The 21,924-nt window shown below is 49.2% G+C and overlaps 1 protein-coding gene across 3 annotated transcripts; it reads left to right on the top strand.

Moving 5' to 3' along the window:
• The first annotated feature begins 1,485 nt into the window (after positions 1-1,485).
• Positions 1,486-19,949, top strand: GPR55 (G protein-coupled receptor 55). 3 transcript variants are annotated; one of them, XM_079132714.1, is made up of 2 exons: positions 1,486-1,964; positions 17,693-19,949. In XM_079132714.1, the coding sequence occupies exon 2, from the start codon at positions 17,701-17,703 to the stop codon at positions 18,658-18,660; it is 960 nt and encodes a 319-aa protein (XP_078988840.1). In that variant the 5' UTR covers positions 1,486-1,964; positions 17,693-17,700; the 3' UTR covers positions 18,661-19,949. The 3 variants fall into 3 exon arrangements, with proteins under 3 accessions (XP_078988840.1, XP_078988839.1, XP_078988841.1); XM_079132713.1 differs by lacking the exon at positions 1,486-1,964 and adding an exon at positions 3,674-3,817; XM_079132715.1 differs by lacking the exon at positions 1,486-1,964 and adding an exon at positions 7,699-7,788.
• Positions 19,950-21,924: the final 1,975 nt, after the last annotated feature.

Raw genomic sequence — 21,924 nt, 5'->3', positions numbered from 1 at the left:
GATGGTTCAGCTCAGGACCCTGCCCCGCTGAGAGCCAGACCTCAAAAGGGCCCCAGGGGAAGCCGGGCACCAGGAAGCCAGTGGCGTTAACGTGAGAGCACTTCTTTGGAGTTCATAAGATGCTCAGAGCCTCCACGCATGGGGTGCTGTGGGGGAAGCCAAGGAAAATGGCGGGCTTCCCTCCGAGCAGCAGTCCTGTTCACATAAAACAGGATTCTTTCCTTCCCCGAGTTCAGCAGGGTCCATTTTTTTGGATATCCATTTTTTTCCAGAACATTCCTGGCAAAGGGCCCTCTGGATGCTGTGGATTTCAGTGTCAAGATAACCACTGGCTGGAGGAGCACATAGGTTAGACTTCTTCATGTTCAGGGGGCTCCAGGCGCCATCAGGAACCTGAACCCCACAGCAGGATGGCTGCAGGGAGGAGCCCGGAGGCTCCAGAGTTGGCCAGAGTCCTGACAAGGGCAGGAGGAAGAGGCAAGCCTGCACACAGAGGCTGAGCACCTCCAACTCCTCCTTTGACCTCGGCGTTTCAGTTCCAGGAAAACCTGGGGAGGAGGGACACATGCTAAATGGCTGCTGGCCCCTGCCTGGACACGAAGCATCTGGGACCTTGATGCAGGTCAGCTGCCGGTGTGTCCACTTTCAGGAAGGCAGGATGCCTTCAGTGCTGCCAGTGACTCTTAGGATCCAGCTGTCTTTGTGGGCAACTAGGCTCTAGGAACAGGACTTGCTTGTGTTTCTGGATGATTGACTGCCCGTGGGAGTCATCCAGCCTCAGGTGGAGCTTGGGGACAGAAGTGTGGCAGAACCGTGGGGACAGAGTCTGAGATGAGCAGCTGCTATGGAGCATCAAAGTTGCACAACCCACCTTCTTCTCCTTTCCTCCCCTTCCTCAGTTTCCCTTGCCCTCCCCTCTCTCTGGAGGTCTCCTCTTGTGGTTGGGACCCTGCGTCTTCATTCAAGAAGGTTCCATTATCAACGTTACTCCTTTTCCTTTGTTCAGATAGGCCTTCAGGGAAGACAATGGCAGATGCGTCAATGAGCCCGGGGGGTCTGACCCTTCTGCTGTGCACCAGGCATTGCTGGGTGCTCTGACCTCTGTCACCCTGGCGACTCCTCAGTGCTTTTGAGAGATACACTGCTGGTCTGTCTTGACCACTGCCGGCTACATAGTAGATAACCAACCAATGCTTGAACCCATGACCCCAATTTGCAAATGAGGAAGTGGTCTCAGAGAAGTGAGGCAACCAGCCCCAGTCTACAGAGGGGGAGTGGCCACTCCGGGCCTGCTGGGCTCTCTTTGGAGTCAGGCTGCTTCAGATGACCTGGAGGCCCTTCTCTCAAGACAGTCTGACACCGCTCCATCCTGGTTCCTTCTCGCTATGGCTGTTGCCTCACCCCCCACTGCCACCTCCCGCCCCCCCCCCCCCGCCCCCGTCCAGTTCCTGAGCTGCCCCCATGCGCAGTAGCTGATCCTGATTTGGATAAGAGAAGAATGTCCGGGTCTCCTTCATGGGATGCCTTCCCACGCAATGTTCCTGTCCAGTGCATGTGTTTCTGGGGAACCTGAGCATCCCCTGCCCCTGTTCCTGTTTGGCTGGCCTCCAAGCCTCCACTCTTGCCATTCCTTATGCACGCTGGCCTTGGCTGCGCAGAGAGACCTTGGGCCCCCGGGATGCCAAACGCCTCCTGCTGTGTTAGTTCCTGTTCGCTGGCCTCAGCTCCCCTACCCTGCTGCCTGGCAGTGGGGGCCCTGGCCCAGCTTCTCTCCTCTGAGTGGGGTGTTCCAGGAGGCCAGGGCCAGCCCTTTGATGCTGAATGGAACCAGCGTCAGGAGAGGATGTGGTGAGTCCCCAGGTATGGAGGTGCTGCTCTTTGACAAGCACGGTCAGAAGGGTTTCCTGCCCTAGGAGGAGCCGGAACCTGGAGCTGTCTCGCTGCCCGGCTTGGTGAAGTTGGAGGTATGTACTCAATGTCACCCCTCTAGGGTCCCCGTCTGGAAGGTGGCAGGAACCACACCAGGCTCCTAAAGCCTCTAGTTTGTTCTCTGTGACGATGGGGTGGGCAGAACAAGGGTGTGTCAGTTCCAGGAGGCTCAGGGAGACCTTCTGAGAAGTTCTTACGTCTCCCCGTGCTGTGGTGGTGGCGGAGGACCGTGTGTGACTTCGGGAAGCTGCCTGGCTCTCCAGAGCTCAAGCTCCCCTTGTTCGGTGAAGAGTCTGGCTACCCCCAAGTAGTGCAACCCTCTGGGTGTCTCTGGAGTACACAGGGAGCTGGATTTAGGGGAGAAGGGCAGAGATCTTTTACCAAACTTTACATATGTATTTGAATCATGCACATGTGTTCAAACATTTAAATCAAAGCAAGGTCAGTAAGACAGAAATATGTGTTCTAAAAAAGAAGGTACTAGGCATGGTGGAACATGCCTGTCAACTCAGTGACTTGAAGGGGCTGAGCAAGGACATGCCTTTCAGGGTGGACCTCCCACACCACAGGCTGTGGGCATCAAGGTGGCACCTGATGCCTGTGTGTAACCTCCCTGCTGCTGTCCTGGTCTCCTGGACCCAGGGTGCTCTGACCTGTCGGTGCTACCTTGCCTGGTATCCAGCTCTGGCTAGGGACACTGCAGGAGCCTACATGGACTGCCCAGTGGCCTGTCTTAGCACTCCAGGTCCTGTGCAGGGAGTGGGCCTGGCGTTACCCATCACATCAGCATGGTGTGATAAGAACTGGTGACCGGGAAAGCCAGAAAGGCTGCCACAGTTCTGCCAACCTCTTCACCGAGCAAGGGGACTCCAAGCTCTGGAGGGTCAGCCAGCTTCCCAAAGTTACGCACGAGTGGCTTTTTCTACAGGGAGGACCCGTGTGCTGGGATGAATCACCCAGACCTGCCTCGGGTAGTGTCCCTTCCTGCAGACACCTGAGAGTCACAGCATGCGAGACTTGTGAAACAGCCTGTGCCTCGGTACTCTGAGGTGGACTCAGGCACTTCCTGGACACGCGAGCTTTATCTGCCAGACTGCGTTTCAGCCCAGACCTTCCTAATGGCCTGGGATCTTTGAGGGGTCCTGGTTGAGAGCCACCCACTGCTCTCAGGCCAGTCTCGGTTTTCTCAACCCTGGAGATCAGAAGCACCGGGGAAATCTCTGCTAACTGTGCGTGTAGTCAGGCCTGTAGGGGACGAGTCATCCCTGGGCTGGGCCACCTGGACTTTCCAGCACAAACGTCGTAGACACCACTCTCCTATCTGTGGGCAGCAGGTTCTCATCCTAAACCCAGAAGAGCTGCGTATCCTGGCAACCTTCCCCCCCCTTCCCCCTACTCCTTGTCCCCACCTGACCCCGTCTTGGAACATCAGGTATATGAGAGGCTGCCTTCTCTTTCAAAGACTTCCAGGTGTTCACACACACACACGCGTGCGCACACACACACACACGCGTGCGCGCGCACACACACACACACACACACACACACACACACACACACCCCTCCTTCTTGGCTTCTATTTTTTGGAAGCTGGGTGGGTGTGCAGACCCTCCATGAGAACACAAGAGTGTCGATGCTCTTCCCGAAAGCACGCTTCCTGTGAGTGACATTCTTGATCTACTCAGAGGCCAGGGACCCCCACCCAGTCCCTCCACCACACAGGCTGAGCTGGAGCCATTTGGAGCCTTTGGCCCCACCCCCTCCTCTTGCCCCCGAGGAAGTTCAGACCCAGAGAGGGGAAGTGGCTCTGCCCAGAGCAGACAGGTAGCCGGGCCTGGAGGAGAAATGCCGTCTTGCAGCCCACTCAGCTGCGCTGGACCACCCACAGGTAACAGCTTCTGGGCCACTTGGGAAACTGAGGCATCAAGCTCTGACCTGACCTGGCTCTCGTGGACCACAGGGAGACTTTCCTGGGGTCAGTGGGCCCTTGTGGGCCTATGCTCAGCTCACACTTGCCCTGGCTCAGTGGGCCACCCCAGGTGGCAGAACGGCGGCAGCCCTCAGGCACACTCCACGAGAGCAGAAGCAGCAGGCAGACCTGGTTTGTCCCCGATAATGGATGACATTTTCCTACAAACACTCAACTTCCTCCTGATCTGAGTCAGGGTTGCAGCATCTTGTTGGGGTGAGGACACTGCCCTGCAGGCAGCCTGGGAACCTCCCCAGCAGACCGGGCTGGCGTGCCGCCCCCTCCATGGGGCCAAACCTGACTGGCTCCCTGCTCCCCGATGTCTTGTTGGGAAATCACCAAGTGCCCGAGACTTCATATTCTCAGGAGTCATCCTGCTACTTCTGAGCATGGTGCTTGTGGCGTGCCAGGACCCTGCGTGGGAGCCCAAGACCAGTCACATACCAGTTGTGTCATTTCCTTAGCCTCAGTTTACCTCTCGGGGGAATGGGACAATATTGGTTTCTTCCTCATAAGGCTCTTGAGCAAAATAAATGATTGGGACTGCTAGTCCCCCGTAATCACCTGGTCAGCTCTGGCTACTATCATATAACTGGGTTGCTCTTTTATTATTATTATTATTATTATTATTATTATTATTATTATTATTATTATTTACAGAGCTGGGGATTGGACCCAGGGCCTCAGGCATACTAGAGCAAGTGCTGTACCACCGAGCTATGTTCCCAGCCCTAACTGGGTTGTTCTTGAACTCTAACTCTTGAAGAGGCTGGGAGGCAAGAAAGAGCAGCATTTAAAACCATGGAGTTCTAGATTCTTTTCTGAGCATGAGATCAGGAAAGAATGTCTGCTGAACTGTCCTGGGTTGGGCTTCGCGCTGCTCAGGGTGGTGCTGAGGGGGAGCGGTGTGCAAAGCACTCCCTACGGCACCCTGGGAGGCTCAGCTCTGCTCTGGTTCTGAGCAGCCATCCCTGCCCCTAGGGTGCACCTGTCACCTGGCTGCAGCCCATCAGGCCCTCCCTCCCTCCTTCCGCTCCTTCCTTTCGTATTCGTTTTCTCTTTCACTCAGTAAGACCTTCTGGAGGACCAGTTTTCAAGACACTTGGTGATATAAAGGGGAAGGAGCCATGGTTCATGTCCCGGGGTTGAGACTGGAGAGTGGGGACACACCCTGTAGTACAGAGATGACTCCAGTGGTCCCCACTTGGCCACCGTGGGTAAATCACATGGGATGATGCGGGTGGATCAGGGTGTGGGCGTTGGAAGGAAGGGGTGGGATTTTTAGCAGTGGAGGAGAGTCCGAGATGAAAGAGGAGGAGGCTAGTGGGGCCAGCTCACAACGGAGCGAGGAGGGGCCTGGGGCTGGACAGCAGGGTGCTCCCGTTGGTGCTGCTGGGGGCCTGCACGAGGGCTGCAGAAGGAGAGACCAGAATATGAGTTCTAGCTGACCTTCAGCATCTCTGAGCTTCATCTCTATAAAATGGACACAATTGTAACGGCCTTCCTGGAGTGTCCCCTGTCCCTTCTGGGGAGCATGTAGAACAGAGCTGGACCCCTCTACTCTCCTAGTCCCACTCCAAACCCACTAAACTCCAGAACAATCCTGACACCACGGAGATTCTGTCTGTGTGCTCTGGTCTTGCATCATGGTCCCCAACTCTGAAGCCCATGTGGGCAGATGAATTATTCCCACCAAGGCGATGGTGGCAGATAACTGCATTCAGCTTAGTGTTTTGCTCCAGCTGCCGTATTCCACCCTGCAAACCTGAGGACACTCGGATTCTGGGTAAGGAAACTGGGTTGAGGTAGTATGAATCTGGGAGAATGTTCCAGGGCCCCCTCAAGATGTATCCCTGAGGTAGCGCCAGCTCCCAGAGTCTCGTGGCTCAGAGCAGACACTGCACAGATGAGGGCTTTGCAGCCACAGGAGAGAAGGGGACACTCTTCTACTTGTAGGAAATCCAGGCCACTGGAGGAAGCAAGGTGGAGCTTGTGTGGAGCCACAGAGCTGGGTTTCGGTGCCCCAGCTGTGCAGACACAGGCTCAGGGCTTCAGGTGGGAAACCATATCCTGGAAGTTGTGGGCAGGTAGGGGCACCATAGGGCACAGGGGCCGCAGGAAATCAATGGTCCAGAATGTGGCAGAGTTTGTGGGTCAGAGCCAACATGTGGAGGCCAGCGACAGCTGACCGGGGCTGAGCAGGACCTTGTGAATAGGAGAGTAGACATGAAGCTCTGCCGCCTCAGGGAGCTGGGGCTGGGTGGGGGACGGAGGCCCTGAACCGCTGGCCCAGACCCTTTCACACATTGGGGTGCCTTCTCTCCTTTTCATCGAGCATTGGAAAAAGTAGTATACTGAAAGAAGATTCCATTTCAGGGCTGAAAGCAGATTGCACAGCACCCTCCAGTAAGACCTGCTGTATGTGTGGAGTCCTGGACATTCTAATGAGCACCCCTCCTCCTGCCTTTGCTGTCATACCTCTGGTGACAGAGCGCTTTCTGCAGCACCCGGAACCCACTCTTTTTATGGTCCCGTGAAGTCTCACTGTGGAGCACGTCCTGGGTGTTGGGGGACATACTGTGTGTTTCCCTCTACAGATTCGGAGCCCCTTCCTCTCTGCATCTTCCCCCGTCTCATGGCTCTTGGGTCCCTCCATAGGCAGCCCCCGCAAACAGCCAGCCTTGGGTCTCAGGGGGATGCGAGCCCCATAAGGCCACAGCAGCCTCTGTTCCTCTTCCAAAGTCTCCAGGGTAGCCTTGGTTCACCTCAGCTCTCACTTTCCTGTTCACAGGGAAAAAAACGCTTAGAAACCCCCATGTATTATTACAGCTAGAGCTGCATTCATGTTTCGTGTGTAGACATTTGTTCCTTCCCAACATGTCAGCAAGGCGCTTCTGATTTTCTCTCTACTGCACGTTATTCAAGAGCATGGGTGGGCGCAGGCCCAGAGGTGCCTATTACAGGTTGGTAGTGTCAAGGGCCCGCGGCTGCACGGTGAGGACCATGGAGTTGCCGTCTGAGAACCGGGTGTGTAAAATCACCTTTGCCATTGACCCCTGGCCTGGCCCGGGAAGGGAATGGACTTTGTAGAAGTCCTTTGGACACAGAGAGTATGCATCCTGGGTTTGCACTTTTCCGGCTGGGCTGCTGGCTCTCCTCGTGACCGGGCTGCCCGGAGCTCCAATGTCTGTCTGTCTGACGGTCTTTCACCAGAGCCAGCACTGACGTCACTTACTACAATAATTTTCCCATTTTTACTTAACTTCTTTCTGCATTTCTGGCTTATTTCTATCATGCTCCGTTTTGCCGTGCTCATGGGAACATGAATGGAGTGTTTTATGCTTTCGTTATTTATTACGATTTTTGCCATCCTGGTCTCCACTACCCTCTCAATATTAAAAAAAATTCTGTTGAAAAGAAAAATTCCCTTCTTTTCCAGCATGCTGTGGGCCTGATAAATCACAGAGTATTTGATCATTTTACTTGGTCTGTGCTTTTCGTTTTTTTCTGTTTCTTATCAACAAAAGATGTTTGGAAAAAATGCCGGGTCCTTTCTGAGGAGTTCATTAATATTAGAATCCTTTATAGTATCTACATGTGCAGGGGTTGTTCCTCTGCTTCCTATATTGAGACATTGTAGTTTTTTCACTTTCAGTTTCTATTATATATTTTCTCTTCTTTTTGTTCCTTTAAAGTGGATAATATAATTTAATCTAAATATCCAATTTGAAAAAAATTAGACTTTTACATTTATTTCCGTTAATAGCTTGCTGAACTTTGGGGGCGTGTATTTTAGATAGCGTCCTTTACTTTCTCTCCCTCCCTTGTGGATGTGGCATTTGAAGTGTCTCCTGTGCTGTTCTTCACCCAGGACGGCGACCTGCACACAGGTGAAACTCTTATTTTTTCATTGTTTTAAAAAATCCTGTCTGGGTTCCTGCTGCTGCTCGCTCTCTCTTGGTGGGACCTACTTTTTCACTTGACACATCCACTTCTCTCTTCACTTCATGCTTTGCTCCCAAATCCCTTGAAAGCTACTACAGCTTAAGATGTTGGTCTTTGACCTGGTAAGATGAGGTGTCATCCACTGGGCAGGGGGTAGCTCAATTCGTTTGTTTAAATTTTTTAAAAATATTATTTTAGTTGTAGATGAACACAATACTTTAGTAATTTTTTATTTTTATGTGGTGCTGAGGATCAAACTTCAAATGTGCTAGGCAAGTGCTCTACCTACCACTGAGCCACAACCCCAGCCCCCATTTCTTTTAATTTTGAGTAAACTTCACATTCCGTTTTGTTCCTTTGATATTGAAGAGAAAAATGAAAAGAGATGCTTAACCCACCCCCAGCATTTATTACAAATTTTAAAGAATCTTAAGTCATTTTCAGACTATCACAAATTATGATGTAACTGGAAACATGTACTTAAAAATTAAGAGCTAAAGATAAAAGATTTTAAAAACTACCACCATCTAACTGCTAGAATGCAGCACTTTTTGGCATATGGAAATTTTTTTTCTAGGTTTTTTTTTCCCCCTCTGCGTGGGTTTTTTAAAATCATAGTTGAAATCATTTTGAATGTGTAATTCTAGAGTTTGTGGGTTTTTTACATAACCGAGTCAGCATCAGCATAACAGAGAAACATTTTCCATTGAGTAGATTTACCCTAGTGAAACGCACTCTTGTTGGCATTTAAGGGTACTTGTGCATTTTTTGCTATTTGAAAAAAATGCCAAAGTGAATATATTTCTGTAAATAATTTTCCCTTCTTTTGCATAATTTACTTAAAGTCTTAAGAATTACTGGATGAAAGACTAATATGATTTTTATGGCTTATAATATAAGCTACCAAATCCCCAAAGTTGTGTATTAACTGGTACCCTTATCAGTTTATTGGTGACAGTTTCATGGAAACCTGGTCATAATCCTATTTTGTAAGCAAAAATATATCTGGGTAAAACTTCTGGGAACGGCATCCATGGAGAGAGAACGTCATTTATCTAACATATTGGTTGCATTTCATTTCCTCCAGTACATTATTTGATGTTAAAATTTTTTTTAACAATGTGAAATTTTCTGTTTTTGTGGGGCCAGACCTGTCCTGTTCGTTTTCTCTTCCTTTTGCCTTTGATCATCCTAGGCTGACAAAGAACTTTCCCCTCATTGACTTTTATAAACAGGTTGCCTATTGAATTTTCATCTTTTTTTTTTTTTAAGATTTGCTTTCTGAAATGTAAATCCTCAAAGAATTTGAAATTTCTTTTCTATATGGTGTGAGGTTGGGATCATAATTTTTAACCGCAAAAAAATTTTTTTTTGGTACCGGGAAATTGAACCCAGGGGCACTCAACCACTGAGCCACATCCCCAGTCCTTTTTGTGTTTTATTTAGAGACAGGGTCTCCCTGAGTTGCTTAGGGTCTCCCTAAGTTGCTGAGGCTGGCTTTACACACACGATCCTCCTGCTTCAACCTCCTGAGCTGCTGGGATTACAAGCATATGCCACTGCACCCAGGGGACCCCAGAATTCTTCACTGAAAGTCTCAACATAATTTACCAAGGCTTCCTTTCCTTGTATATTATTAATTTTCTGGGGAATGTCTCATTTGTTTTCTTGTTTTGCTAAATACCATAATGCTTTGTTTGGAATTTCTGGGTCTTAGTAAGTGTCTGATTTCAACAAGAATGTCTTTCTTACTTTACTGTTAAATACAAAATTGTGGTGGTGTGAGCAAGTTACTCTTTATTATGTGTAAGAAGTACCTTTCTAGTCCTTCATGTAAATAACTGTGAATAACTTTGTTGACATAACCAGATGGTTTTTCATTTTTTGTTTTAATGAGGTTATACACACCACTAATGGATTTCCTAATATTGAAATTATCTTACATTTCTATAGTAAATCTGATTTAGTCGTGATGATTTGTAAGTTCAATGTACTGAATTCTACCTGGTAGTATTTTACTTAGGATGGTTGCATATTATTCACATGTGCATTTGACCAATAGTTTTTCTCTTCTGTGTTACATGTGTTAAGTTTTGGCATTTGTGTAAGTTAGTTAGATGGAAGAAATTCATTAATACTATCTTATATTTTGAAATAGTTCAGAGAGTAAGAGAATTACACAGTGCTTAAAATTTTGCAGTAAGGGGGTCAGGGTAGACCATGTGATTGGCATGCATGAGACCCTGATTTCCATCCTCAGCACCAAAACAAAGAAAGAAAGGTACAGCCTGTTTTAAAAGTAACTATTTGCCAGGTATGGGTGTACCCCTGTAATCCCAGGGGGTCTGGAGGCTGAGGCAGGAGGATTTCGAGTTCAAAGCCAGGCTTACCAACTTAGTGAGGCCCTAAGCAACTCAGTGAGACCCTGTCTCTAAATAAGATACAAAAAAAGACTGGGGACGCGGCTTAGTGGTTGAGCGCCCCTGGATTCACTCCCCAGTACCCCCCCCCCCCCAAAAAAAAGAGTAATTCTTTGATAACATTCTCAGTGTCTTTCATGGTTTTGCTAATAAGGCTTCTTTTTGCGTCAACTCTGCCTGAGTTGTGATAAACGGTTTTGCTCCAAGTCACTGAGTACATCAAGGTTTGACAGTGGCCTGCCAGACCAGGATAGGACGTTTCTTACTATGTTTACTCCTCTTTCCATCTAAGCTCAACCTCTTCAACCAATTTCAATTCTCATCATTTGTGTCTTTTTTCTTGGTCATAGCTGTTAGAGAAAAATGTATGGTTTAGTTGATTGCTTATGTCCCCAAGGAACCACCCATCAAATTTACAGATTCTGATACTTCTATTTTCAATTCATTTATTTCTGTTTCTATCTCTGTAAGTTTTTTCCTGATTTCCCTACAGCTTTTTTTTTTTTTTTTTTTTTTTTTTTTGCTCTCTCTTTTTTCCTAAATGCTCAAGTGGAATGCTTAATTCATTTATTTAGTTTTCTTTTTTTTTTTTTTTTTCCAGAGAAGAAAAAAATAATTAAAACAATTAGGGAGATGTATGTATCTCTGAGAATAGTTTTGGCTGCATCCTGAGAATTTCTTTTTGAAACAACCAATCCAAAAACGTCTGTGTTCTTGATTACAGCTCATGCAGTTAGCTTTCTAGTTCTCACTTTATACTTATTTATTTATGTGGCATTGGGGATTGAACCCAGGGGAAGCTCTACCACTGAGCTCTGCCCCCGACCGACCCCCACACACAACTTTTTTTTTTCTTTTCGGTACCAGGGATTGAACTCGGGAGTGCTTTACCACTGAGCCACATCCCCAGTCCTTTTTTAATATTTTATTTAGAGACAGGGTCTCGCTGAGTTGCCTAGGGCCTTGCTGAGTTGCAGAGGCTGGCTTTGAACTCACCATCCTCCTATCTTGGCCTTCCGAGCCACTGGGATTACAGGCAAGTGCTCACGGCTCACCCCAAAGCCTTTTGGAAAAGGGTCTTGCTAAGTTGCCCAGGCTGGCCTTGAATCTATGATCCTCCTGCCTCAGACTCCCAGAGCTGGGATGATATGCATGGACCACGAAGCCTTGCCTACTTTATTTATTTTTAAATAACCAATTCTTTTTTTTTTTTTTTTTTTTTACTTCCTAGGTTTTTGTGTCTGTGGTCAGAAAATATGGCCAACATAATTTCTGCCATTTTTTTAAAAATGAGAGATTTTGGTTTTGCTTAACAGATAATAATTCATTTTGGCAACTGTTTCTTGGATACATGAGAGAAAAGCGAATTACCTATTTGTTTAACAAACTCAAGAAGTATAAGTAAATGATATTAATTATATTATTTGTGTAATCTAGTCTTAATTTGTATTTTGCCTACTTGATCTGTTCTTTTCTGCTACTATGTATCTTCGTCAGTGGTTTGAATTCTAACAGTTTTACTTTGCATACTTTTATACAGTGCCATCGATGCATAGATTTACTATACAGTATTGGTCTTCACAATTGTGTTTTCTTTTATTAATAGAAAATAATCTTAATCCGATGAGTGAATTTATTCCTAAATCCTGCAGTGCTAGGTTTGCGTATGGCCACTCGAGCCTTGTTTTGGTTTGCTCTATCTTCGTGGGATTTTTACAGTGAACATTCGGGTGACATTACATGTGCCCTTTATAAAGGTAGAGTTGAAATGTACTTCTTAATTGAATTGAGGATGTTAGGAAAGTTTGAATTTTTAATGTTTGCTTTCATTTCTATGCTTGGTTTCTTTTTCAATTGTATTTACTTCTGTGCTGCGTAGGTCAGTGTTTTTATTTGTTTCTTTCTCTCTTCAGTGACTTTGAAGATAGACACCCTATTTTTAACAGTCAGTGTTAGCTGGGTACCGTGGTGCCTGCTAGTAATCCTGCTACTCAGGAGACTGAGTCATGGGGATCCAAAGTTTGAGGCCAACCTGGCAACTTAGCGAGACCCTTAACAAAATTGAAAAAAAAAAAAAAAAAGTCAGTGGTTTCTGTAGGGTTTTTAAAAATGCTTACACTTATAGTTTGATAATTATCAAAATAAAAACCAAAACAAGTAAGTTCTGGTATTCTGTAGCACTGTGAGGTAATTCACGAGAACCACCACCTGTGTTCTGAGGATCTGGAAGAGAGCAGCGCTCAGGCTCCAAACAGGAAGAGACAAAAGAGGAAGGAAGGCTGTTTACCGGACAGGATCCACGCACTCTGTGAGCACCAGATGAAATACAGACCATGCCCTACAAATGTGCAGCCATTACGTGGTGGTCAGAAACAAGATCCAATTAGTTTTTAAAAGCTAGATATCAAGAAGATTAGAAAATCCTTCAAACATGTGGCTACACAGCGCAAGGGCAAATAAAGAGGAAAAAACTAGGCATAGAAATTGCAAACATAAATATTAAAATTCAAGTTTTCTTTCCTAACGGTCGCAGTTCACATTAGAAATACAATTCGCCCCTGCTTTTGTGCAGGGCACACTTAAACAACAGAGAAGTGTTTGACGCAGAAATCCCACAATGACAGAGCAAATGGGTCAAAACATAACTTTTGATTCTGTTTTATGGAATATTAGCAACAGAGCCGCTTGCTTTGCCAGGTGCTGTCCCTCGACATCATTCCCACCTCCAGCCCAAGAGCACGTGTCCTTCCGTGTCAGGTATCTAGGGTGTTGCCGAGACCCCCAGTGGAGGCCGGAGACCGAGGATGGCACTGAACTCCGTGGTGCTTTCTTCAGACACAGTGCATTTTGTCTCTTTCATCTTTTCTGTTTTTCCCTGCGGTTGTGTATTCATCCTAACCGAAGCCTCGCTCTATAGTTTCCTGCTCTCAGTGCTCAGTTCCAGGCTGTTCTGCCTCGATGTCTTCTTTCTACCTTCTCCATCCTCATTACCTCCTGGACGTCTGACGCTTTGAGGCCACAACTCCTGAAAGTGACTTTCTGTGCTTTTCAGTCCTGAGCCGCGACTGGGTTGGTAGCGGATGCTTGCATCCGGGTGTTCTCTCAGAACCCTTCTGGTGTCATTTTTCTGAGACGCGTCCAGGAACACTGTCTACTCATGGATGTGGTGGGTTCTATATGAGTGCCGCTGGAAGATGGCAGCAGAACATCTGGCAGCGGCTCCTTCCATGAATCTGGTGTGAAACCTGGCATCTCATGGTTTCTATCTCATGCTTGGTTCAGCCCTACCCTACCTCTCAGGCCCCATGCTGCTGGTGACTAACAGGGGTCAGATCTCCCCTCCAGAGACCCTGCTGCTGGGAGCCCTGGGGAGAGACATGACAGCTCAGCCCCTTCAGGTCCACTTTGGTGTTGACAGAATCCACACTTTCCTGCTCCCAGAGAGTGACGGAGCCCAGCAGAGGTGCTGGGCCTGGGTGATTCCTGCTCCCATGGGGGCGCCTCCGACAGGCAGCCATTGTTCAGGGACATCCCATAGCCTGGGCAAGACGTTCTCAGAGCTGCCCGTGGTCTCAGGTTCTCCCTACCTGGTCCTTCCTTCCCTGTCTCCTGCCACAGGGTCAGACTGCAGGGGTCTGAATGCTCTTCCTCTCCACTCTGCTCTCCCTTTTAGCCTCTCCCCCTAATCAGGCTCTTGGAGTCTAATAGCATCTTAGCGCCTGCTTCTTAGAGGACCTGGGGGGACTCAGCCACCCGCACTGCAGTGGACAGATTGGTTCGGAACCCCGGGTTGGCCAGAACGGGAGCTGCCAATGGCCACAGGCCCCAGATCAAGTGAGAACAGGTCTTTATTAGCAGTCTTCTTGGAGAAGGATGACTGTTTCATCTTGCAGTCTGGAGTGCATTTTTGCCCTTTTATCTTAGTCTAGTGAAGCTCCGGATTTTTTTTTTTTTTTTTAAAGAGATTCTTAGATGACTTCCTTTGACCTTCAGAGGGAATTCAGAGGATTAATATTTCAGATTCTCTGCTCGCTTTGGTATTTGCTGGAAGTATTTTTTCCAACCTAATTTCTTTTTGCCAGTCCACAGAACGAGTGCTTTCTCTGGCTTCAAAGATTACCATCCGAGAAGTTTCCATTTGAAGTCTGTCAGTAATTCAAATGTGACCTTTAGGATAGTCCTACTGGAAAACACTGAGTGGAATTGTGTCTATTTCCCACACATACACCTGTTTCAGCCAACGAAGACAGGTCCCAGCATCCTGGATTGCAGCTTTCCACCAGACCAATTTCCCTCTGTATTTCTTTTCTTCCTAAGTTAGCCGTATTGGGGGTTTGAGTTGATATTTGAGCAGCACTGATTTTCTTCTTGGCTACTTTGGTTCTAGTCTTCCAACCACCCCCCATATGATAGAGTCACCCATGGAGCTTCCAGAGAGTGACCAAAACAGAGGCCCTATGCTCTTTTTTTTTTTTTTTTTTTTCAATTTTGTTGAATTTCTTTTTTTTCCGCCCCCTGCAGTGCTGGGGATTGATCCCAGGGCCTTGTGCTTGCAAGGCAAGTACTCTACCAACTGAGCTATATCCCTAGCTCTTGTTGGATTTCTTTAGGCATAAACTTTTGCTTAATTTTGGTGGTTCTTGGCTTTCTGCTGTCTCTAATCTTGAAGATGACTTGTCTAAGGGACTTGCTCTTTGGTGTTGTGATGTTGTTCATTTAGACCTGCTTTTCTCATCATTTAAACATTTATCCTGTGGGTTCCAAGCTGTGCAGGCTGTTTTTTGAGGTAGACCCGTGGCTCTTTTGGCATGTTGTCAAGAGGAAGCAGCCTGCTGGCTCGTGTTTGTCTCATCTTCCTCCAGCAGGAGTGGTCACCCAGGGCCTGAGGTCAGGACCAGCTTTTGCAGAGGTCCTGCTGCCCTCCCAGGACGTGCCACCTCATGCACTGAAGGGACCAAAGCTTTCATCACCGGGAGATGTTTTCCTGGATCTCTTGTGACATGAGTCCATAAGGAGAGCTCACACAGAGGAAAGCACAGACTCTTTGGAAAGTCACCGAATCAAGTAGCGTCTACTAAATGTTTAACACACAGTGCTCAATGGGTGTTGTATCTTTGTGTCTATAAATAGATGTGTACATGTCTATAGATTTTTTTTTCCTTTTAATTAAAAGATAGAAAGGGTTTGGGAATGGTATTCCATACAGGAGCTTAAAAATATCTAGATCCTTTCTTTAAAAGGCTCCCAGGGAACTGTAGTTATGATAAGTAGTAGCAAACGGGGGATCCTCGCAGCATTCCCATATTTATCAACAACTGTGAGCCAGAAATAAGTCACAGGGATGTTTATTGTGGAATTTCTTGTTTCCCCATAAAGCACTAGGAAACCTAAGTGTTCGTTGATGTGCTACTGGCTAAAGGAACTGTGGTTTATCCACACAATGGGAGGCAGCAAAGTTTCTAGGAAGAAAAGTTGGCTCATCTATACTGACGTGGAACAATTCCCAAGAAACCCTGTTAAGTAAAAAGGTGAGGGACAGAGAATCAGGTATAATATTTTTGAAATTTTAACAATGTCCCCGTAGGTACGCATGGACTTGGAAAATGTCTAGGTAAAGCATGTGAGGACTGCTAACCATGGCTGACTCTAGAAATACAAGCGAGGCCCTGGGTCACACTGGCTTTCCTCAGCATGCTCTTTTCATGTTCCATTTTGGGTGCTTGGAACTCTTTTTCAATTAAAAAAAGAAACTAGTATAACAATAAAAGCTAAAAACAACGGTTGCCCAGTGAGGGTCACAGGTGCAGGGCCTCCAGTGACAGGCTGTGTTGATGCCCCTGCTCTGACTTTTGGGATCCGCGCGCTGCCAACCGGGAGGTCATGGAGGGTGGAGGAGGCACAATAAGCAAGGGCCACGGAGCAGGCCGAGGCTGCCGAGGCTGCTGAGGTGGCTGAGGCACTGAAGCAGAGGCCCACTGTGATCCACCTTTCTACAGGGCACCCTGGGCACTAGTGAACATGACCGGTCACATCAGTAGCTTGGCTTCACTTTGTGGGGGGGATGGAGGGAGGTGGGCAGAGGTGGTTGGAGGTGATGGTGGTAGGATTGGGTGGTAGGATTTTCTTCCCAGCAGCACTGATTCTGGATGCTGGACTCAGGTGCGGATCTGGTCCAGGGCCACCTGCCTTGGTGTTGACACACGCAGTGGCACACCCCACACCCTCCCAAAGTGGCCAACTCATAAGCAAGAGCTGGCCGGGCCCGTATCACCACACCGACAGCCCTGGTTCTCTTCTCCTGATCTCCACCGAGCTAAAGGCCTTCCTTGCCCCATGGATACCCCAGGCCCCCACTTGATTCCCTTTGGGAACATCCTTTCCTCCATGTTTCTCCCTTTTCTGTCTGGTTTTCTCTCTTTGGGGTAGCAAGAGGCGGAGGCAGCTCCAGACTTTGCATCTGCCTGACTTCTAATCCTGCAGAAAGACACCCAAGCTAGAGTTGTATTGCTTTTCATTGCCTTTGAATGAGTCAAACATTTGTCCCTGAACCAATGACAAACCAATTCTTGTGTCCAGAAGAATGTGATACGCTAAGACTATTCTTACAACTGGGGGCGAAGTCAGCTCTGCTCAGTCATTGGGAAAGTGAGTGGGAGGGCACAGGGGACAACATATGGAGAGGAGCTGAGTCCTGGAAGCAGCATTTGAATCTCCAATCAAGCTGCACCTGGATAGACCCCTACCCTCACTTCAAGTTTTCCATTATGTGGGATTTTCTCTGTTTAAACCATATGGTCAGGGTTTGTATTGTTACTGCTTTCAGTAGTTCTGATTGAAAAAAGGGAGAGATGTGTATGGACAGAAGGATTCCACTTTTGTAAAAGAAAATAGAGAAGGAGTCTGGAATGATATACAGATAACCCCCAGCTTGTGATGATTCGACTTAAGAGCCTTTGGCTTTGCGATGATGTGAAAGCATACCCACACGGTGATTCTGGTTTTCGCTTTTAGTAGAGTATTCAGTAAATTGCATAAGATATTAAACACTTTACTACAAAATGGGCTTTGTGCTAGATGACTTTTGCCAATGCCAGGCTAATGGACGTGTTCTTAGCCTGTTTAAGACAGAATAGGCTAAACTATGGTGTTTGGCAGGTTAGACGTGTTAAAGGCATTTTCAACTCCTGATGAGTTCATTGGGATGTAACTCCATTCTAAGTCAATCTAATGCCATCTGAATGAAAAAGTAACAATGGCTTTACTGGGGCAGGGGGATTGGAAGTCATTTTCTCTTCAGTGTTTTCTGATTGTGACTCAACGCGCATGGATTGCTGTGTGATACAAAGAGAGCATTCATCATGCTCCCCCAAGTCATTTGAGACCATCACTCGAGAGTGAGAACCCGTCTAACCTGCCCTTGGTGTTGCAGGCAAGAACATGAGCTGGCTGCGCACGAGTGAGAACTGTTCGTTCAGTGACGTGGATGAGCTGATGAAGACCCTGCAGCTGGTGGTCCACATCCCCACCTTCATCCTAGGCCTGCTCCTCAACCTGCTAGCCATCCGAGGCTTCAGCACCTTCCTGAAGCAGAAGTGGCCAGGCTACGCGGCCACCTCCATCTACATGATCAACCTGGCTGTCTTTGACCTGCTACTGGTGCTCTCGCTCCCATTCAAGATGGCCCTGTCGCACGTTCGGCCTCCCTCCTCCGCCTCCTGCACCCTGGTGGAGTGCCTCTACTTTGTCAGCATGTACGGAAGCGTCTTCACCATCTGCTTTATCAGCCTGGACAGGTTCCTGGCCATCCAGTACCCACTCCTGGTCAGCCATCTTCGGTCCCCAAGGAAGACATTGGGGATCTGCTGCACCATCTGGGTCCTGGTGTGGACTGGGAGCATCCCGATCTACAGCTTCCATGGGAAAGTGGAGAGGTACACGTGTTTTCACAACATGTCGGACGGTACCTGGAGTGCCAGGGTCTTCTTTCCACTCGAGGTGTTTGGCTTCCTCCTGCCCCTGGTCATCATGTGTTTCTGCTCCTCCAGGAGCATCCACGTTCTGCTCGCTCGTAGGGGCCACACCCAGGACTGGGTCCAGCAGAGGGCCTGCATCTGGACCATTGCGGCCAGCCTGGCGGTCTTTGTGGTCTCCTTTCTCCCAGTCCACCTGGGATTCTTCCTGCAGTTCCTGGTGAGGAATGGCTTTATCGTGGAGTGCAGAGCCAAGCAGAGCATCAGCTTGTTCTTGCAATTGTCCATGTGTTTCTCCAACGTCAACTGCTGCCTTGATGTTTTCTGTTACTATTTTGTCATCAAAGAATTCCGCACGAACGTCATGGCCCAGCAGCCTTCTAGGGTCCAGGTGGTTCGCCAGGACCCCATGATTACCAGAGGCTAAGGGAGGGCAACCTAGCTCTAAGGAAAGAAATCCCAGTGCCTAGTTCTTGTAAGGGACATCCCTTTCCAATTGGTGTCCTTCCCCTTTGATGCTTGTTGGACACCATCTTTGCTTTTCATACCCCATAATGTCCAGACAGCTTGGTGGACTTTGTCCCATATGATGAAGAACCTAAGCACTAGGTGGATTCTTCATTCTAAGTTCAAATAGCATGAGGCAGAAGAATTGAAAAGAAGGCATCTGAAAAAAAACTGTTTCTCAACTCTCTCAATCTGTTCAACCAGAAGATTCTAGAAAGGAAGAGAGAGAAGGCAAGAAGAGTTAGGGAGGAAAGTGACTTGAGCAGAGAGGGAGTGGCAGGGAAGCATCAAGCCCCTTTTCAGTTTGAGGACCCCCGAGTGGAGGGTGACCACAGTTCCCAGTCTCTTCTGGAGCTCTGCTGGAAATAACATGGAGACAGTGTCAAACAGGGGTGTCTCGGCTGGGCAGATATTCGTGGATAGTGCTGCTTCCTCAGGCCCTAGAAAAGCACAGGAGGCCAGCTGGGCCTCCCCGAGCCCATGGGAAGTCTGCAGAGGACTGCGGGGGCCTCTGGACCAGGTCATGGGGAAGTGGCAGGTGCCTTGTGGAGACAGTAGGGACAAAGTGGAAAAGCATTAGTGACACCTGAGAGCCCTGAGGGTCAGCACGTACCTGGGGAAGGAGGGAGACAGACCACGGGCTGGAAGTGGACAGCCCCTCTCCCATGGCCACTGGGGTGTCCACCACATGCAGTGTTAGCACTGTTCTCGGGAGAGGGGACAGCCTGCGGGAGGAGAGATCCCTGAACATGACAAGCTTTTTACCTGTGGTAGAAACTTGGGAAGTTCTTCCTTTGGCCTTGTTTCCTTAAAGACTGTGAGAAACAGTGAGGAGGCGTTTGTCTTGCTCACCTGGGTCTTGGCTGGGCAGGGGGCACTGCCCAGGGAGCTCTCCCCCTCTGGTGGCTGGCAGGGATGGCGACCCATCTCTACCCACAAGCACAGGGCCCGGCCTTGAGAAGGGCAGCCAGGGGGCTGCCAGCAGTTCCTGGAGGCGATTGTCGACAACCGATTCACCATGTGGCTCCCTCCCTCGCTTCTCTAGCACTCTAGAGGAGCACACGGTGACAGCTGAGCGCCTTCCAATGACTCAGCTGTTCCAGAGAGTGAAATGATTCGAAGGATAAATTGTGGGGTGGTTTTGCAAGACGGAAGGAGTGGGTTGAGGAGCAACCCATGAGACAAAGTGAACAAGGAGACGGTCTCAGGAAGAGAAGCAGCTGCGGGCAACTTGCAGGGTGGTGGCTTTGGCTGCCAAGCAGGGGTGGAGGGCCTGGGAGAGGGTGGTCCTACAGAAGGGGGGTGGGAGAGGAGGTGACTTGGATAAAACGGGGACCTGCCTACTGAGGAGGAGGAAGAGGGGGAGGTGCAGGAGGGGAGTGGTTGCCCAGGCTTGGAGCCATGGAGGGGAGTGGGGCGGGCAGGGGCTGCGGGGCAGGAAGGGTTGAGGGCAGAGCTGCTTCCTGTCTGAGGGTCTGTGTCCCCCACTCAACCGAGAGCCACTAAGGGCAGAAGCCTTCCACAGCAGCAACTGTGGCAGTGTTCTGGTGCTTTCTGTGGAGACTCCTTCTAGGAGGCTGGAGGGAAAGGTGAGAAAGAAGGCGTGGAGGAAGGTGGAGATGTGATGTCCCAAGGGCCAGAGACCAGCAGCCATGGCCAGGGCTCTGCAGACCCAGAGGTGAGGCTGTGTCCCGCCCAGCTGTCCCAAGCTCGGGACATTCCTCTTCCTCTCCCTGCTGTGGGCCGCATGTCCCATGGCCATTGTGGACAGAGTGGGAGAGCCAGGTTGTCATATACAGCAGGACATTAGCGCGGGGGCTGGGAATGCTGCGGTGAGCTGGTGGTGGCCATCTTGGGCACAAGTGACTACCCTTGTGCCTAGGGCCAGACTGGCTTCCCAAGAGAGAAGTCCCGACCATCCCCTGCATCGTCCCTGTTGATGTTCAAACCTAGATCTTGTCCATGTTGTCGCATGACTGTCCATGACAGGAAGGGCTGGCGACCTCTGAAAAGAGAGTCATCGAGAAGGGAGGGGTCTAATCATGTATGATTACATAAGCTGTGTTGCTGTAAGGGGTGGGTCCTTGGAGTGGTCCAGCAGCTTCAGGTTGATGGGATGACCCTGAACTGAAGGTGGGCCTTGGGACCCCTAACCCATCCCCAACCAGTGTGGAGGGCAAAGGAAGTCTCCTTCTGTTCCCCAAGGGGACTCCTCCCGGCCCCAGGGGCTATGGGTTGGGCACGGGTCCAGTGCTACAGCATGTGGCTGCTCTGAGGAGAGTCCATACTCTGGGCCTGAGTAGCCACAGTCCTCTTGGCCCTCATCAGTACCAGCCCAGCACAGAAGGGTGAATGGATTGCGTGAGGGTCAGGGTGAGGCTTAGGGGAGCAGTGAGCGGAGAGCCCAGAACTCGGCTGTGGGAAAGGCTGATTCCTGCTCCTGGAGTGGTGGGGGCTCGAGGGTATGGTATGGCCATGAACGTGACCTTGTTGGTGCTCCTAGCCTGGAATCACCTGAGACATACCTGCTACACGTACCTCTGTGAAACCAGCACAATGAATTGGAAAAACAATTTGATAAATCTGATTTGCCGAATAAATAGATTTGTACAATGCAGTGTGACCTTGTCTTGGGCTACACTTTCTGGCTCCAGGGAACAGCTGGCCCTTCATGGCTCCTGCCAGGGGGCCCAGTTACCTTGGTCCCTTCAGTAGCCACTTGAACACTAGATACGAAGCTGCAGGGAGCCGGCCCTCAGGCCTGCCTCAGCAGCACAGCCAGGCTTGTCCCAAGTGGCCAGGAGCCCAAACCAGCAGGCCGCTGGCAGCTTCCTGCAACCATGTGGATGCCTGGTTCTCTGTGTTACCAAGTGGGCTGCACTGACCCCACACACCTGGCCCTGGTCCACCCCACCTGCTCCCATCTTATTCCATTGCCATGACACAGAAGCTGCCTCCACAGGCCCTGGAACCTCTGCATACATGGGAGTCCCAGCACAAGAGGCCTGCTGGTCACTAAGGGACAGCAGACAGGGCCAGTCTCCGTATGTCCTCCACTGGTGACCTTTCCTTCTCTAGTCACCTGTGAGGTGAACCTGACTCAGGTCAGACCTGAGTTTTCTTCGCAGAGGCTCACAGGGAAACATTGCCCACCTGCAGAGAGCTTCTGCCCACGTGATCACTG

The sequence above is a fragment of the Sciurus vulgaris genome (assembly GCF_902686455.1).
Source record: "Sciurus vulgaris genome assembly, chromosome: 3".
Lineage (NCBI taxonomy): Eukaryota > Metazoa > Chordata > Mammalia > Rodentia > Sciuridae > Sciurus > Sciurus vulgaris.
This window is presented reverse-complemented; position numbering and strand designations above follow the sequence as displayed.